Here is a 19,638-nt window from a genome sequence, read left to right as displayed (position 1 = left end):
GCGCGTTGTGAAAGGGGGTAAGACGGAAAAAATTCTTACGAAAAGTTGTCACGACACTTTTTAGACTCGTCATTCTGACCAATCAACGTGTAGGCGCTTATCGCGTGACATTGCTCGTATCCGATTGGTCCGCGTAATGAGTACAGTTTCTCGAGATAGCGTTTCAACAATAGTAATTTAGTTCATAGTATTGTCTTTTTCTTAATATTTTTAATTTATTATTATATCTTTAAAAAAAAATTACAATTCCTTCACTAATTAATCGAAAGGAACTTCGTTCCATCCGGGTGTCCCTTGACACCTCTGAAGTTTTTTTTCCTACCTAAGCTGATAGCCTTAGGGGCTATTTCAGCGTAACCCTAACGTTTGTAGGTGAGCTCACGGGGCTCAAACCTGATGACGTTGCTAACACGAACCCTAGCAAGAGCCGTGCTTTGCAGAATCTACCACCAGATCGGAAACGCGACTCACTGAGAAGATCCGGCGAGAAACTCAGTGGGCTGTGTCTGAGAGTTAATTTACTCGTCGAGCCCTTCGTCGCAAGCGACGGGTTCGACGAGAACGGTGCCCGGTGCTTGAAGGAAGCGAAGCGAGGGCGGGTCGCTAGTATGTAAATAAAACCGAGAAAGTTTGTAAATTGTTCGAGGCAGGACCATGAATTTTGCACAAGTAATGAAGTCGGGGGGAACTAAGCGAAAGAGATTTTATAATTAACTAGTTTAAGCCTCTGGGATAATTTAAACCTTCCAACCGGTTCGTGTCACAGAATTATTGCCTAATTTAGATTCCACTGAAAGACTAGAATGTTTATTGAGGTTTAAAACAAATAAAAATAAAACACGCTAAAATAGCAAGTTGTTATCTTTTAAGCAAATTTTTACAACTATAATTTAGTAATTACGAGTAAGTGTTTACCGGAGCCTATAGACATCTACAATGAAAATGCCGCCATACACCTTGGGATTGATGATGATGATGTGATGGTGTGATGTGTGATGTGTGATGTCTCAGTTATTAAAGCAAAACAGCAGCCCCACCTTTCGAACCTAAACGCATTACTGCTTCACGGCAGAAATAGGCAGGGTGGCGGTATCTACCCGTGCGGACTCACAAAACGTCCTACGACCGGTAAAAAAACCGTTGTACTATAAAAACTGAGAAGAATTCATGTCTCAAGATAAATATGTACTAGGTGGCTGCGTTTACGTTATTGATGTCTATGGGCTCCGGTAATCACTTATTACCAGATAGGCCGTGAGCTCGTTCATCCATCTAAGCAATAAATAAAAAAGTAAAATTTAAAATAGACTTTCCATTCAAACTTTTAGATAGGCATTGTTAGATGTAAAAAACATATTCAGATAGGATATATTATGAAGATATAGCTTCTCTGATATAAGTGTAAGTATAAGTGTTGTCTCTATCTTAAAGAAATTGCGACTATTAGCTTTGTAGTATTAAATGTTAATATTTACCAGCACCATTTTAGTTTCATAGCTATCGATTGGCAGCAATGACCTAAATTAAAGCATTATCTGAATTCTAATTAACATTTATATAATTACAGTTGTCTTTGTGTTTTCTTAATTAAATTCTCAATAAGATAGAAAACAGGCAAAGGGCCACGTGCGTCATCAATGGCCTGCGCTCAAGATATGTGTTGAATATTTTCATATATTAGTCGATTTATTCCGGATGTATTCTAATAGAATCGAGAAATTCAATTCAATCGAAAAGCATTCATTGGTCGTCTATCATCATCATAATCGGTTGCTCGTGGCAGAGCAGTCGTGGTCATGTGGAATTCTTGCTTATTAAAGCCTTGACAGATGTTTTCCATAGTTTGCGAACCGAGGCCTGGCGCACACACTCGCTAAGTGGGGTTTCAGTAAGGTCTTTGACCTGATCAGTCCAGCGCATGGGGATTCGTCCACGAGATTTCTTACCATTGACCCTACCCTGAACAACAAGTTTATATTACACATGATTCCGATCCGCTTGTATATTTTACGAAGTACTGCTCTTACTAAGGCTATTGAGGTTGAGCCCGTGAACTAACCTACTCGTCCAAGCGTAGGTGGAATATCCCCTCAGGCTAACAGCGATTAAAAAAAAGTCTACAGAATCAGGGTCTCAATCGTCTAGGAATGAGTAAGTGGCACGTTGCTCTAAAGCGCCCATTATTTAAAAACTCACTCCTCACTTTTCATTTAAAAACTTACTCCTCAAAAGAGTAGGACTTTCTTTGAATTCCAAATTCAAAACATACATAGCTCAGTACTGAGAGAATAAGATCGATCCTGTATTAAGCTTATTATATAACTAGCCGTACTCGCCCGCTTCGCTGGGCATTTAAAATTAACATTATTATTTATTGTCATTACTATTAGGGAGTCCAACAGTCATAAATATTCGCCTAGCGATGAAGTACATGTATTTTCTACATGGATACCAAGTTTCAAGTCAATCGGATGCATGGTTCAGTAGTTATAACGGAACATCCGTAAAAAACCACTGTAGATTTATATATTAGTATAGATTACAACCTTAACAGCTAAGTTGACATAATCATTTATTTCCCTATGATAGATATTTGTTAGTGGGTGAAACAAAATTTTAATCTGAGACGCGGTATTACTTCTATCTTCCGGTCTATCATGGGGAGGCCGAGGCCAGGGAGGCATTTTTTCACTGGCTCGACAGTAATTGTTTATATTTTTGTTTGTTCTTTGGTTACACGATTTTGTATCCCATTCTCCTTATTTTTACAATTACCTGAGTCAATTCAAGCCGTTGCTTACCGCTGGCGACTCTTCTCAAACCTCGCGTTAGCAACGGAATCTTTGACTTGTTGCCTCACGTTATTCTTTGTTATCGTATCGTACCTAGAGGCTCGAGTGAAAACTTATAATAGTTAGCATGCCTATTTGCATTCAATAAATAGATGAAGAAATATGTCGAAGCAAATTGAAATAATCATAAAATATTTACTGCTATTTCCTACGTAAGAGAAGTCGTTATGTCAAAATAACTATATATGATTATGAGTTCACTATTGAATGTATTTTGCTGGTGTATTTCCTCGTACATTTTTTAGCTACTCCGGTGTGAAAGTAAGGTCGATACGTATTACATGTGATATCTTGATAAATCAACCACAGCGAACTTGTCTGGTGACTTTTAGTTTTCATGAAAAAATATAGGAAGTGATGTTATAAACTGTACATACTCGTAATTATGTTTTATGTTAATTATCTTATGTCTGTTCTAGTCGTTAATGAGTTCTCTATTGTTGACAACTGTTATAACAAATTAAAGTTTTAACTATATCTTTCAGTACCTAAACAATGTAACACAGTCAGTACACCGAAGACTGAAATAGACAATACTTTAGCGCATACGTTTGATGGTATTGCGTGTCTTAGATACGTACGACTTGTTGTCATCGTTACTTTCCGACTGTATCTGACCCAAAGGTCTCATGACTTCTAGTTTAAAGGGTAGCATGGAATCCAAAGGGTTCATGTCTCAAGTTCGGTGGTGGCAGTAATTTTGTGATGTTTTAGATCATGTGAAATCTTAAAGTATTAAGATCATGTGAAACATGGGCTCAAGCTTGGGCTGAAGGTCATAAAACGCGTTAAAAGCACCGTAATGAATTTTTTTTTTTTTTTTTTTTTTTTTTTTTTTTTTTTTTTTTTTTTTTTTTTTTTTTTTTTTTTTTTTTTTTTTTTTATGATTGATACATTACTGGTGGCCTGCTTCGCGAATGAATCTACTACCGGATCGGAATCGCGACCCACTGAGAAGATCCGGCGAGAAACTCGGCGGGCTGATGCAGGGATTAGGTTGCACGTCGACCTCTTTGTCGAGTTCGACGAGTACGGTTACCGAGGTTCCTCAGCCTGCTCCTAGTGTTAGAGCTGAAGGTATCTAATGCAAGAGTTATTGGATCTGATGGATCCGTAAGGACGTGTCGTAATGAATTTCAAATAGTTTAGTTTCATAAATATAAAAGAGAACAAATGATAGCCTAGTAAAATCGAGCAAAAATAATTTAGCAATTAAATATTTTAAGTAACGTAAGTTTAAGTAAATGAGATAACATAGTATTAGGTTTTCACTGGCTATCACTGGTGGTAGGACCCCTTATGAGTCCGCACGGGTAGGTACCACCACCCCGCCTATTTCTGCCGTGAAGCAGTAACGCGTTTCGGCTTGAAGGGTGGGGCAGCCGTTGTAACTATACTGAGACCTTAGAACTTATATCTCAAGGTGGGTGGCGCATTTACGTTGTAGATGTCTATGGGCTCCAATAAACACTTAACACCAGGTGGGCTGTGAGCTCGTCCACCCATATAAGCAATAAAAAAAAAAAATTAACGCTCAATTTCTATTACCGCAGAATATAACATTAATTACAATTTAACGATTTTCTAAATTACATTTAGAGCGATATTGTTCTTTAAAATAAGATTGTTAAGAATTTTTTAATATTCACGTCGACTCCGTTTTCATTAAAAGAGGAACACGGTCGTTGTTTCTTTCAGGTTTTTTTGTTTGTTTTTAAACCATCTTATCTTAAATTAGCTGAGTCCAGCGATGTTACCCGCGGTTACTATCGTACCGCTGGTGAAGCTAGTCTAAAAAAGTAGTAGCCTAAGTTACTCCTTATATCACCATCTACCGATCAGTGAAAGTCCCGTCAAAATCGGTCCAGCCGTTCCAGAGATTAGCCGGAACAAACAAACAGACAGACATACAGACAAAAATTGTAAAAAATGTTATTTTGGTGTATGTACCGTATATATACCGTACCGTATATACTCATATGCAATGTAGTAAAAAGTGGCTATTTCAATATTACAAACAGACACTCCAATTTTATTTATATGTATAGACTATCTTATTCGCGTGCAGGAACATGTTTCTCTGGTGATTTTGCGGAGGGCTGAGATTTAACCCGGGCTCACATTAATGACTTGTTAGTTTTAGAAGTTTCTCTATCTCACTCTAACTCGAGTTTTAGAGGGTGGGAGATCTGTCAAGTTTCCAACAGTTTTGGGTTCTGTTTTATAATGTTTAAATACTTCGCCGAGTACTTGGTATAAATTTCCTTATTATATTGTACTAGCGGCCCAATCCGGCTCCGCTCGGGTCTTTAACAAAAATTTCAACGATATTTGACGTTGTTTTGTTTTTTTAAATAAAAGAACACTTATTGCGGCATAACGATAATAGTTAGACATATGTTGTCGCGACACTTTTTGTGAATAATAATGTGTTCTACAAAGTCATTGTACATTATTTTATTCTATCATTAATAGTTTTCGCAGGGCACGCAATCTAAAGAATATTTTAGGTAATTTTTTTACACCTTGGGTTACATTATTGGAGTTTTAGTAAGAATCTCTAATTCTTTTCAAAAAAGATTATAGCCTATGTCACTCGGGAGTAGTGTAGCTTCCGAACAGTGAAAGAATTTTTCAAATCGGTTCAGTAGTTTCGGAGCCTATTCAATACAAGCAAACAAACAAATCTTTCCTCTTTATAATATTAGTATAGATATCAATCTATGATACTTTAAACCGAAAAATGTACGGACAAATCACATCACAAAATGAACAAAATATGGTATTTTAAATAGCATATTTCCATGTTACTGGTTGTAGGGCCTCTTGCAAGCCCGTACTGGTGCGTAAAACAACCTGGCCTGTTTCTGCCGCGAAACAGTAATGCGTTCCAATTAGAAGGGTGGGGCAGCTGTCATACTTACTACAGAACTGAGATATAGCACTGATATCTCTAGTTGGGCGCGATTTTTGTACTGTTGATGTCTATGGGCTCCGGTAACCACTTAACCAGATGAGCCGTGAGGCCAGTAACCCATCTAAGCAAAAAAAAATTACAATAATAAGAGCAAAACTATTGTAGCCAAAGAAGGATATTAACAATAATGAGAGAAAGAGAGTAATTCTTTATTGTACACCAACAAAATAAACAATGCGAAACATTAAAGAAAATAAAAAAAGTACAATTGGCAGTCTTATCGCTAAGAGCGATCTCTTCCAGACAACCATCAGGTGGAAAATAGTAGCAAATAGGAAAGTAGAAAAATAGAAAATAGTACAATGATATCAAATGAATAGAATGTATTCTTTTAATTGATACTCAGACATGTCTCAAGGTAGGTGGCCATCATTACGTGTTGTCTATAGTCTCAATCATTTAACAGAGCGTGGCTCGTGAGCTCACCTTCCCAAAAAGAGGTGTTTTTTTGTTGTTGTTACCTGCATTTTTGTTGTAACCACAATTACAAGAACACCGCGAACACATTAAAGACATAGGAACAACTTCTGTTTACAATATTCATAATAATATATACACGTAGAGATAATTAACACATTTCAAGCGCCCACTAAAATAATAATACCGTGTTTGAATGCGATAAAAAGGCGCATACCTACATTTGTGTTCGTCATATTGTCGAATAAATTACATATTTGTTGTATGTACGCTGTTATTGAGATCACGTGACTCGATTTAGATTAATAATCGAAGTATTTTTTTATTTTTATTTTTTATTGCCTAGATGTGTGGACGAGCTCACAGCCCACCTAGTCTTAAGTGGTTACTGGAACCCATAGACATCCACATCGTAAATGCGCCACCCACCTTGAGATATAAGTTCTAAGGTCTCAAGAATAGTTACAATGGCTGCCCCACCCTTCAAACCTAAACACATTACTGCTTCACGGCAGAAATAGGCAGGGTGGTGGTACCTACCCGCGCGGACTCACAAGAGGTCCTACCTCCAGTAATTACCCAAATTATAATTTTGCGGGTTTTTATTTTTATTACACGATGTTATTCCTTCACCGTGGAAGTCAATCGTGAACATTTGTTTAGTACGTATTTCATTAGAAAAATTGGTGAGATTCGAACACCGGTGCATCGCTCAACACGAATGCACCGGACGTCTTATCCGTTAGGCCACGACGCTTCAAATTAAATCTCATATCTCATTAAAATCTCTTGTTGACTCCTGAAGTTTGAAACACAAATAAATAATAAATAAATGGTAATTCAGATTAGACTAAGTACTTTATACCTTCACATTATTACGGGCGAAAATTTATGACAGCAACAGTTGCTTAATAAGCGTAGCTTTAAAAACATTCGATTCGCAACGACTTATTTCTATTGGTGTCATTTCGCTCCATTTTGCTTTCATTATAGTATTTGCATTGAATAGTGACTGTAATAGGCACGCCAGTTCTGTTAGCTGCACTAAATTATTTATTGTACTATTACGAGCATAAGAACCTGGCCATTATGCCTAGGAGCATAGAGTTCATTTTCATAATGAGTCAAATGTAATCTTTAACACTACCACTATGTAAAGAATTCTTATATTGTTATTGCCTACATGTGATGAATTATTAGTAATTATTCTAATTGTCTCCCATCAACATTGTACCGATCCTCCGTCTATTCAGCGGTTTCGTCATTGTGACCAAAATATGCTTTAAAAATCACGAATTGACGTTTGAATTATGTTTTGCAAGAAGAAAACTAACGTAGAATAGAAATTACTGAACGTAATAGGACAGTCCCAGGATAATTCGTTTATAAGTTTCGTCTAAATATAAAGGTAAGTATATCGTAGAGGTAAACCTGCATTAATAGCATTAGGACGAGAACGCGGAAGTATAATCAGCACTTTCCCGCTCGATAATTAGATTGTCTGGGCCTGTTTTATTGCGTATCCTTAGAATGGTACAAGCTTGACATGAGTACGCCGAGTTTCTTACGCTTTATGCTACGAATTCGTACAAAATTCAAAATGATACAACTTTTCTTATGTTCATCTAATCTATGTATATAAAAATGAATTGCTGTTCGTTAGTCTCGCTAAAACTCGAGAGCAGTTGGACGGGTTTGGCTAATTTTGGTCTTAAATTATTTGTGGAACAGAAGGTTTAAAGATAAATATGAAAATGCTCGGAATTAAACAAAAATAACAATTTTGTTTTTCCTTTGATGTGTCTCCCGTCGGACGGATTCCTTTTGTTTGTTTTAAGTTTATTTTATACGAAAATTTAGGTCTTTTATTTATCGATTAATTGTCAGCTAGTTTGCAATAAAGTCTATTTGGATTTATAAGCTTGTTTAAATTTTATTTTCATCGCAACTTGGGTTTATTGGTTGGGATTCTTATCTGCTACGACACGATAATGGAACGGATACATAGTACCAGTAGATATAATTATAATTTACTAGTTTCACAAACGAGAAAATTCTACGTACCACTGAACATAATTAATGGCGTCTAAGCTGTAGAAATTAACGTTCATATATCGTACAACCGGAGCGGTGGCTCTTACGCGAGGCCAATTAAATTACTAAAATTGCCACATTTACATTTGGGAAGGCTCCCAAAAGAATCAGCGCTTTCGTGTGGGAATCTCATTAACTCATTATGCAATTAGCGTGAGGCTGGGTTCTGACCTACTTCGTCGTGTCGCGGCCTACTTGTCAAATTAATGTAGATAATTTCATTAATAAACTGAGACGTGGATCCGTCAATGTGATTTTACCTAAAGCTCAGTGACCAAATCCAAACTATGCTACGTATTGAAGTTGAAACCCCCAGTGATTGAGTTATAGAACAAGTTTGCGTTTTGAGTGTGTTTGTGTTTGAAATTGAGCTTCACACTGGGAATAGTACCGATCGGATCTTTGATCAGTGCTCAGTAATGTAGATCTGTTTTAGTTCTTGTCATGCTCTTCATAAGTACTGATTGGAAATATTTAGTAAATTTACTGTGAACTTTAGAAAATACCTAGTTCTTTCACTTGTGAAAATGTATTGTTTTTCTTTTGGAACGAAGTTCTTTATGGGACGATGCGGAGGGATACCCTAACCGGGAAAAAACGTCCGTAACGTAAGATTTTTATTATTTATGTATAGTCTTAGTATGATGGCTATACAGTGTCTAATGTATAGTCTACGTGATGACGGCTATTATTATTATTCATATAAATAGCTGTTTCTTTTTTATATTATTATTACATATTTTTTATAAATCATTGTGAATAAAATAAAGTTGATAACTTTGTAAAGTAGCTTTTATTTAGTTTTATCAATAAAAAATCATAATAATAAATGTATACCCGAATAATTATTTTCTTTATACCTCGAATATAACTTAAAATTAATATTTTTATAATAAGGAACTTCGTTCCTGTGTGGTCCTAGGTGTTCCACGACACCACACATCTTTTTTTCCTTTACCTATTAGCCGGTAGCGTAAGGGCTGTTCCAGCTACTCCTGGACTTGTAAAACTTCATTTTGAATCGCAGTAAAGAGAGATTTAAAATTGTCTAGATTTTTTTGAACTAAGTCTTCTTAAGAAGCCGTAGTTGTTGTCTTGTCTTAATTTTGCAATTCGAAAATAAATTTCGGAAATCGACATTAATTAAAAAAAAAAAAAGATAAATCATTCAATCAATCGATTGTGTTCCGATTAAACAAAACATATGTAATGAAAATACAATAAGAGAAAGCGAGCTCTGTTTCACGTCACTCTTAAAAAGAAACATGGTTATTAATTCCGTTCAACGCCTCATCGGAACGTTGCGAGGAAAGTGTTCGTGATCGAAGAATAAATGGCTTATATTATCTGAATGAAGAGCGAAATTGCTTTTAGATCCAGCTGCAAATTGGAAATAAACACGTAAAATGTTTCGCAACATTAACAGTGTAATACATTTTTTTTGATAGCTCTAATTTTCATTATAAACTAGCTGACCCGGCAGACTTCGTAGTTCCTCAAATAAAAGGAATCCGTCCGACGGGGGACATATCAAAGGAAAAACAAAACTGTTATTTTTATTTAATTAAATTACTGTTATTTTTATTACTGTTATTTTACAGTTTTTGTTTTTGCTCGGAATTCCGAGCATTTTCGTATTTATTCACCTTTTAGATCTTCTCTGGACTTCCACGAATAATTCAAGACCAAAATAAGTCAAATTGGTCCAACCGTTCTCGAGTTTTAGCGAGACTAACGAACAGCAATTCATTTTTATATATATAAATTAAACTCAACTAGATTAGAATAGAACATTGGGCGTCTCCTTGCCCGTTGGACCGATGACTTGCGGCGGTGCTGCTGGGAATGATTGGATGCGGAAGGCGAAGGATAGTTCATTGTGGCGGACTATGGGAGAGGCCTACATCCAGCAATGGAGAGATACAGGCTGATGATGGTGATAAGATTAAGATTTTTAGGGGCGTAAATGTTCAAGTGAGTTCGCGAATAACCTTTAGACGTGTGGTCGAAAAGTATCACGACTTGGCTCTTCAACAAGGTATTTTATTGCGTAGTGAAGGAGTTCACTCATGTGTAGTTAGTTTTGCTGGAGTTCATAGACATCGCTCTGTGAATTCCATTATCTTGAGACGTGAGGTCTAAGTCCCAATTGTACAGTTCTATCCTATCTATCTAACCTTGAGATCTATCTGTCTCTATTCGTCAGGGCTTACAATTAGTCAACTACCACGCCAACTAGCAATATTTATGATTACGTCTATAATTGCCTATAATTCATGGTTTTGAGATTCGTATGACTGGTATGTTATTTTCGTGTTAACAAACGTTTTGGATGCTGTTAGCGTAATTAGTAATTTTTTAGTGAGCATGAGCTATGTAACCACTTAAGACTCCTTAATCCATTTATCGCAAGCTAATACAAGAATGTCTACAAGCAATCGTAAGATACGTAACTTTTTTGGGATGTTAATCAATCATTAGTGCTTGTACGATCGTGAAAACCTATTCGTCTAGCTATTCACGGTATTTTGTAGATGACTGAACGGCTTAAATAACTCTTCTTTAGTATTCGGTAGTCTTCTTCTTCTTCTTCTGTTTTTTATATTATAAAGAGGAAAGATTTGTTTGTTTGTTTGTATTGAATAGGCTCCGAAACTACTAAGCCTATTTGAAAAATTCTTTCACTGTTTGGAAGCTACACTATTCCCGAGTGACATAGGCAATAATCATTTTTGAAAAAAATTAGGGATCCTTTCTAAAACTCAAATAATGTAAAAAAATTACTTAAAATATTCTATAAATCGCGTGCCCTGCGAAAACTATTGATGATACAATAAAATAATGTACTACGACTTTATAGAACACATTATTATTTACAAAAAGTGTCGCGACAGCATATGTCGAACCTTTTATAGTTATGCCGCAGTAAGTGATATTTTATTTAAAACAATAAAATAAAATCAAATATCGTTGGAATTTTCGTTAAAGATCCGAGCGGAGCCGGAGCGGGCCGCTAGTCTATACTAATATTATAAAGAGGAAAGATTTGTTTGTTTGTTTGTTTCGAATAGGCTCCGAAACTACTGGACCGATTTGAAAAAATATTTTTCCATTAGAAGCCGACATTGTCCCTGATGAACATAGGCTACCTTTTTAAATTTTTTTGGTTTCATGTGTGTTTTAATGTTTCCGAAGCGAAGCGAGGGCGGGTCGCTATGTTATATAATTTGAGTATTGGAAACGCCGGTTTGTTTTCAGATCGCAAAAAAATTGCTCAAATTAGAGTTTTGCTTTTGTTTTAGATTCTACAGCAAATTCGACCGTCGCTTGATTTTTGAGTGGATTTCTAAAAAAACGAATGGCTGACTATAACTAAGAATTCTTGTGTTTTAAATACGGTGTCGTAGACTTGGTTACAATGCTTACAAACATTTAATTGATATATCAAAATTCTTTCTAGGATGTGTTATGATTTAGCTCATTATACTATTTGTTGTTATTATTATTGTTTCAATAATCATACCAGAATATATCTATCTACCTTAATGCCTTCAATTTTGTAAGGTGGCAATAGCATTGTCTTTTTGGTAATTTCGTATTCTCCTGATTTAGATAAATAAGTAAATAAATATTTACTAACAATCACGCCACGTTAACTGATCCCGTGATAAGTTCGTAAAGAACTTGTGTTACAGGTACCAGATAACGGAAATAAATGTAAGATTTTTATTATACACATACATATATTTAATATACATCCATAACCCTGGAAAAGACATTTATATTATTTTTTTGTTTTTTATTTTTTTATTGCTTGGATGGGTGGACGAGCTCACAGCCCACCTGGTGTTAAGTGGTTACTGGAGCCCATAGACATCTACAACGTAAATGCGCCACCCACCTTGAGATATAAGTTCTAAGGTCTCAGTATAGTTACAACGGCTACCCCACCCTTCGAACCGAAACCCATTACTGCTTCACGGCGGAAATAGGCGGGGTGGTGGTACCTACCCGTGCGGACAAATATCTTCCCTTGGCGGGATTCGAACCCGCGACCCCCTTATGTAGTGACCACACTTACCACTACACCAGACGGCTGTTGATATAGCTCTTATATCAAAGTATTATGATTTATCAACTCTAGAATTCATTGAAATTAATCGGAAAGCAAATTTTGATTTATTCCGTTCTAATAATAGTTACTTGGCAAAATATTCAAAAATAAATTTAAGCGTCAAGGCCAGAGAGATTAACATCATTTGTCCGTTGTCACGACCTCAATTATCTCAGGGTCTAAAGTCTTGAGGCACATTAACAGTGTTAAATTGTGCCTTACTCACTGCCCTCAGTAAAATTACTTAAGGGAAAGGAAATTTATCGTAGAACAGGGAAATTGAGGAAGATTTGACTTAACTCAGTTTGTTTTGCCGAAACAGAAAAGATTCTCAGGAAATCGGGGATTAAATTCGTTTTATACGTTTGTGAAATACGTTTAGTGGAGATAAGCTTGGGTTAGGTAGATTGGTTTTTTTATATTTCAAATACAGGTGTTTTTTTTTTCTAATTTGAATAGCATTTTCTTAACAGAGGTATTTTGTTGTTTTGGTAAGCAGAGATCATTCTCGCCAGCTGGTGATTATTCTATGAATAGCATTTTCTTAACAGAGGTATTTTGTTGTCTTCGTAAGCAGAGAAGCCAGCTGGTGATCATTCTCATTTATGGGCATCGGTATAGCAAAGCCAGAAGCACAGATAGCTCACTGTCTACCGCTAAGCATTCTCCTCATTTAAAGGAGGTGTTCTCCCAGAACTCAGGAAATGTGGTGGGGGATGTTCGTTCCAAAACGCAGTAGTTCTAGGTACTAGGATACAAAAAAAAACCAGAAAAACCAAAAAGATAGCGAAAGTAATTAAAAAAAATTTGCAACGACATATAGGTTAAATAGGAAATAAATAATTAACACTAACATTAATTTCTAACATGAAACGATAATTAGATAGATAAATGTTGATTTGGTAACAGCTCTTAGCACTTAAATTGCAATGTAGTACTCATTTTTATCTAGTTACTGACCCGGCAGACTTCGTAGTGCCTCAATCGATAAATAAGACTTTTGTATAAAATAAACTTAAAACAAAAGGAGTCCGTCCGACGGGGGACATATCATCCGGCTATGGAATGAGCTCCCCTCCACGGTGTTTCCCGAGCGCTATGACATGTCCTTCTTCAAACGAGGCTTGTAGAGAGTATTAAACAGTAGGCAGCGGCTTGGCTCTGCCCCTGGCATTGCTGAAGTCCATGGGCGACGGTAACCACTCACCATCAGGTGGGCCGTATGCTCGTCTGCCTACAAGGGCAATAAAAAAAAATATCAAAGGAAAAACAAAATTGGTATTTTTATTTAATTCCGAGCATTTCCATATTTATCTACCTTTTAAACCTTCTCTGGACTTTCACAAATAATTCAAGATCAAAATTAGCCAAATCGGTCCAGCCGTTCACGAGCTCTTTAGTGCGGGACTAACGAACAGCAATTCATTTTTATATACTAGTATATAGATGAGAAATATTTTCTTTCTACGTAAATGAAGTGGAGGGTAAAATTTAGCGTTATGCCAAAGTAACTATTCCACGCGGCCGGAGTCGCGGGCAAAAGCTAGTCATTCAATAAAACTCACGAATTTTTTTATCTTCGTGTTATGTGTGGCTTTGTTGAATGTCTTGGATTTAATTAAATATTCAAATACGCTGAGAAGCAAGACAGCAAAGCAATCCTTTTTATTAGCTCTGACGGACTGATACTTAAATCGTTAAACGATAACTTTTTAAATTATTCACATGTTTCGTAAATTTTGAAGTCTTGTGAATGTATTATTATCTATATTCCTATAGTTGATTACTTTAATACTATTATCTGGATATCTTTATTTGTTAATAGATTATCTTTATTGCATTTTATGTGTTTTTTAGTTCAGTGCGGTGGGGTTTCGGCCAGCGGCCGGTGTATTGTTTTATTTAAATATAATCTCGGTGAGTTGTCCACGACTACACTAAACTATTTATATTCATTTAAATGGTTAATTATAACTCAAGCTCTTTGGTGTATTAAAACTACATAACATTGGTTTATGACAATTTGGAGTTAGACTATAATTCTCTGGGTTTTTTTAAAAAACGTGATTTATCAGTTTTAATGTTATTCGCTTGTCTGCCCTCATTGTTCCCACATCAATGAAGATATGTTGAAACAGTTTCTTAGGTCTCTCTCCAACGATATAATAATATGTCGATGAATGTTGGTTCAAGCTAATTTTGTGATTGTACGAAAAGAGGAAACTCGGTTAGCGGTAGGTAGGCAGCGGCTTGGCTCTGCCCCTGGCATTGCTGATGTCCATGGGCGACGGTAACCACTCACCATCAGGTGGGCCGTATGCCCGACTGCCTACAAGGGCAATAAAAAAAAAACTCAATGTCCATGCCAACTCGAAAGCGTTACGACTTCTAATGGATCCACTTACCTCTTGAGATGGTTAATACGCTTTTTTATTGTAGGTGTCCATCGAAAGAAATTTCTTCATTATATTTAAATAACAGGTTCACGCCGAGAAATCTGCAACATATTTATAAAATATCTTTCATAAACTGACAGTATTTTTTTTTCTTTACTGGTGGTAGGACCTCTTGTGTCATCATACCTGTCGTTTCAGTTCGCGATCATGTTAGGGCTTAAATCTTCTGACAAATCTTGATTATTCAAAGTAAAGGCATACCTAACGCAATCCATGATCAACTTTAACATTATAAAAGTAGTGAGCGACTGAATAAAGTTGAAGAATATAGGAATACACATAATAAAGTGGTATTATTATATAAACCTGTTACATTTATAAATAGCCTATAGAGATCTCTTATGTGTAGTTTATCACCATCTTCTCTGTTACTGATCTACCATCGCTTTGCCTATTTCTGCTAAGAGTTCATAATACCTTTCGGCTCCAAAGTTTGTACAGTAATTAGACATTAAAATTGAGACTTGACCTCATTTCATTGTCCAATAAACATTTAACACTAGCTGACCCGGCAGACTTTGTAGTGCCTCAATCGATAAATAAAAGACCTAAACTTTTGTATAAAATAAACTTAAAACAAACAAAAGGAACCCGTCCGACGAGGGACACATCAAACGAAAAACAATATTTTTATTTTTATTTAATTCCGAGCATTTTCATATTTATCTACTTTTTAAACCTTCTCTCGATTTCCACAAATAATTCAAGACCAAAATTAGCCAAATCGGTCCAGCCGTTCTCGAGTTTTAGCGAGACTAACGAACAGCAATTCATTTTTATATATATAGATTACTTAGGCAGTGTATTCGTCGATAATTAGAGCAATAATAAAAACCTATTTTGAAATTATTCCTATCGCTGACGAAGAAAACCATTTAGATACGTATTGATCTCATTAACACGTTTTTATTAGTTTGGTATGAATATATGTAAGGGAGTCTTTGAATGTCTTTTTTACCGACATCAAAACGTCTGATTAAGTTGAAAATTTGCATATGCATCAACGATCGAATATAATATTATACAATAATTTTATAGCTTCGCTCTAATACCATGACCTGTATCAACAGGACAAAAAAGGTGAAATTAATTGTCATTTCGGTTTTTTAGAGTTAAGCTTGATTTAAAATTATTATTGAAAATATTATAATTCCTTAATCAATTAGAAACACATTCACAAGCGCCGTAATTTTTATAATATTGGAAAGAGGTAGATTATTATTTTATGGCATAATTTTGTTTATCAATAATATGCGCGCAGATAAAACTAGCTACGATATTAAGACAGATTAAACTAATTACAACAACTGATATGGATAATGTACGCAGTGACCGCATTTTTAAACGACCTATTAAACATTGTCTGCGGTAGTTTTCTTCTTTTATTAATGACTTTTTGGGGTTCACGGCCCACCTGATGTTAATAGGTTACTGGAGCTCACAGAGAGCACAATGTGAATGTCGTTATCCCCATTGAGACATGAGACTGAAATCTCATTGTATTCTACAACGGCTGTATCACAGTTCAAGCTGAAACGCATGTCTGTTTCTTCCGAAGCTCTGTAGCCAAGTGGCAAAAAACTTCTTAAAATGTCATCTAGCGTGAATATGTATGTTAAGGTCAGAGGATTTAACACTGTTAACAGATAGTCTGTCCGGCAGCTCATTGGTGGATATCGAAATTCGTACTGATATCCATCAATCAGGTCGAGACTTTAGCTATCTCTAGCTAATAATGGAACATCCTTTGGCTTACCAACAGTTGCAATACCCTGTCTTTAATTACCCTCTCCTTCTCGAGTTCTTCAGGAATTCCCCTTCTAAATTAAATGGTTGTAAAAAAAACTAAGAAAGTAAACAAAAAACAAGCTCTATCATATTCCTTTACCTATCTCTAGCTAATAATGGAACATCCTTTGACTCACCGACAGTTGCAATACCCTGTCTTTAATTACCCTCTCCTTCTCGAATTCTTCAGGAATTCCCCTTCTAAATTAAATGGTTGTAAAAAAAACTAAGAAAGTAAACAGAAAACAAGCTCTATCATATTCCTTTACCTATCTCTAGCTAATAATGGAACATCCTTTGACTCACCGACAGTTGCAATACCCTGTCTTTAATTACCCTCTCCTTCTCGAATTCTTCAGGAATTCCCCTTCTAAATTAAATGGTTGTAAAAAAAACTAAGAAAGTAAACAGAAAACAAGCTCTATCATATTCCTTTACCTATCTCTAGCTAATAATGGAACATCCTTTGACTCACCGACAGTTGCAATACCCTGTCTTTAATTACCCTCTCCTTCTCGAGTTCTTCAGGAATTCCCCTTCTAAATTAAATGGTTGTAAAAAAACTAAGAAAGTAAACAGAAAACAAGCTCTATCATATTCCTTTACCTATCTCTAGCTAATAATGGAACATCCTTTGACTCACCGACAGTTGCAATACCCTGTCTTTAATTACCCTCTCCTTCTCGAATTCTTCAGGAATTCCCCTTCTAAATTAAATGGTTGTAAAAAAAACTAAGAAAGTAAACAGAAAACAAGCTCTATCATATTCCTTTACCTATCTCTAGCTAATAATGGAACATCCTTTGACTCACCGACAGTTGCAATACCCTGTCTTTAATTACCCTCTCCTTCTCGAGTTCTTCAGGAATTCCCCTTCTAAATTAAATGGTTGTAAAAAAACTAAGAAAGTAAACAGAAAACAAGCTCTATCATATTCCTTTACCTATCTCTAGCTAATAATGGAACATCCTTTGACTCACCAACAGTTGCAATACCCTGTCTTTAATTACCCTCTCCTTCTCGAATTCTTCAGGAATTCCCCTTCTAAATTAAATGGTTGTAAAAAAAACTAAGAAAGGAAACAAAAAACAAGCTCTATCATATTCCTTTACCTATCTCTAGCTAATAATGGAACATCCTTTGACTCACCAACAGTTGCAATACCCTGTCTTTAATTACCCTCTCCTTCTCGAATTCTTCAGGAATTCCCCTTCCAAATTAAATGGTTGTAAAAAAAACTAAGAAAGTAAGCGAAAAACAAGCTCTACCATATTTCGGTAAGAAAGTTTCGGAAAAAATAAACATATTTTCATGTATTTTAAACGTTTCTTTTACAAATAATATAATACAATAATTTAAATATAACTTGTGTACAAGTAGTTGACGAAGACGTGTAAAATACTCACAAATATGGTTTGTTTACTTTCTTGTCGCCGCCTGTATAATAATTATTATAATATATTAATATTTATTTTACTTGGCTGTGCGGTTTTGGCCTATAACATTGACTTCTTTCTTATGGGTGCCAGAAAGGTAGTAGTATCATCTGAGTAATTTACATAAGTGGTTTTTTTTTTATTGCGTAGTTCACACGCGTTCACAGCCCACCTGGTATTATTAAATGGTTACTGGAGACCATAGACATCTACAGCGTAAATGCCGCCACCCACCTTGAGATATGGGTTCTAAGGTCTCAGTATAGTTACAATGGCTGCTCCACCCTTTAAACACAAACGCATTACTGCTTCACGGCAGAAATAGGCAGGGCGGTGGTACCTACCCGTGCGGACTCACAAGAGTCCTACCACCAGTAATTACGCAAATTATAATTTTGCGGGTTTGATTTTTATTACACGTTGTTATTCCTCAATCGTGGAAGTCAATCATGAACATTTGTTAAGTACGTATTTTATTTAAAAAATTGCTACCTGCCTGCGGGATTCGAACACCGTGCATCGCTAGATATGGATGCACCGGAGGTCTTATCTTTTAGGCCAGGACGACTTTGTGGTGGCTAACTTTTTATTCATTGGTGGCAGGGCGTACCGTAAGCCCGCACGCCTAGGAACCACAATGCTGCTTGTTTCTGCCACGACGCAGCCTTGCTTTCCGATTTGAAGGCAATAAAAAAAAAGGGTCGCGATTCCGATCCGGTGGTAGATTCATTCGCGAAGCAGCTGCTTTTGAGTTGTTAGGTCTCCTTTGGAGGCACTCGGGCAGTTGTTAGCAAATCCCACCCCTCCTCTGAGCCTTTGCTCGCCAACCTGTCCTTGTGATACTGGAAAGGCCTCTGGGGTACCAGTAATCCTTTATCACTACATAGTATAAAACAAAGTCGCTTTCTCTGTCCCTATATCTGTCCCTATGTATGCTTAAATCTTTAAAACTACGCAACGGATTTTGATGCGGTTTTTTTAATAGATAGAGTGATTGAAGAGGAAGGTTTATATGTATAATAACATCCATTAAATAGTGGAGAAATTAATAATAAATTACAGTTTCCGAAGCGAAGCGAGGGCGGGTCGCTAGTTCACAATAAAAGAAAGAATATGAAGTTAATTTGTGGTTTGTTTACAGGTGAAATTCTTCCCCCACCATGGCCACAGAAAACAGCAACTCCACGTTGGAGATGGGCACCAGTGACCAGGTATTTTTTTTTTCTCGATTCTATAACAAAATGATCGTAATTTCCACTATTCATTAGGTTCAATATTCAGTAATTTCAAATTTCAATGTTATTCAATAAATGATTTTGACTGGTGGTAGGACTTCTTGTGAGTCCACACGGGTAGGTACCACCACCTTGCCTATTTCTGCCGTGAAGCAGTAATGCGTTTGGGTTTGAAAGGTAGGGCAGCCGTTGTGACTATACTTGAGACCTTAGAACTTATATCTCAAGATGGGTGGCGCATTTACGTTGTAGATGTCTATGGTCTCCAG

At 36.2% G+C, this 19,638-nt stretch overlaps 1 protein-coding gene across 2 annotated transcripts in view; it reads left to right on the top strand.

Moving 5' to 3' along the window:
- LOC114241794 (venom dipeptidyl peptidase 4) overlaps nt 1–19,638 on the top strand; it is a 55,443-nt gene that overhangs the window by 3,061 nt on the left and 32,744 nt on the right. Inside the window, exons 1-2 of one of the 2 annotated variants that reach the window (XM_089732401.1) lie at nt 14,315–14,371; nt 19,276–19,345. In XM_089732401.1, coding sequence (XP_089588527.1) covers nt 19,295–19,345 — 51 coding nt within the window. In that variant the 5' untranslated portion in view covers nt 14,315–14,371; nt 19,276–19,294. Of the gene's footprint in view, nt 1–14,314; nt 14,372–19,275; nt 19,346–19,638 lie in introns of those variants that run through there. The other variant, XM_028172763.2, reaches the window with a different exon arrangement.

Source organism: Bombyx mandarina, chromosome 13 (genome assembly GCF_030267445.1).
Source record: "Bombyx mandarina strain Sakado chromosome 13, ASM3026744v2".
NCBI classification, from domain to species: domain Eukaryota; kingdom Metazoa; phylum Arthropoda; class Insecta; order Lepidoptera; family Bombycidae; genus Bombyx; species Bombyx mandarina.
Note: the sequence above shows the minus strand (reverse complement) of the source record. Positions and strands in the feature narration are given on the sequence as shown.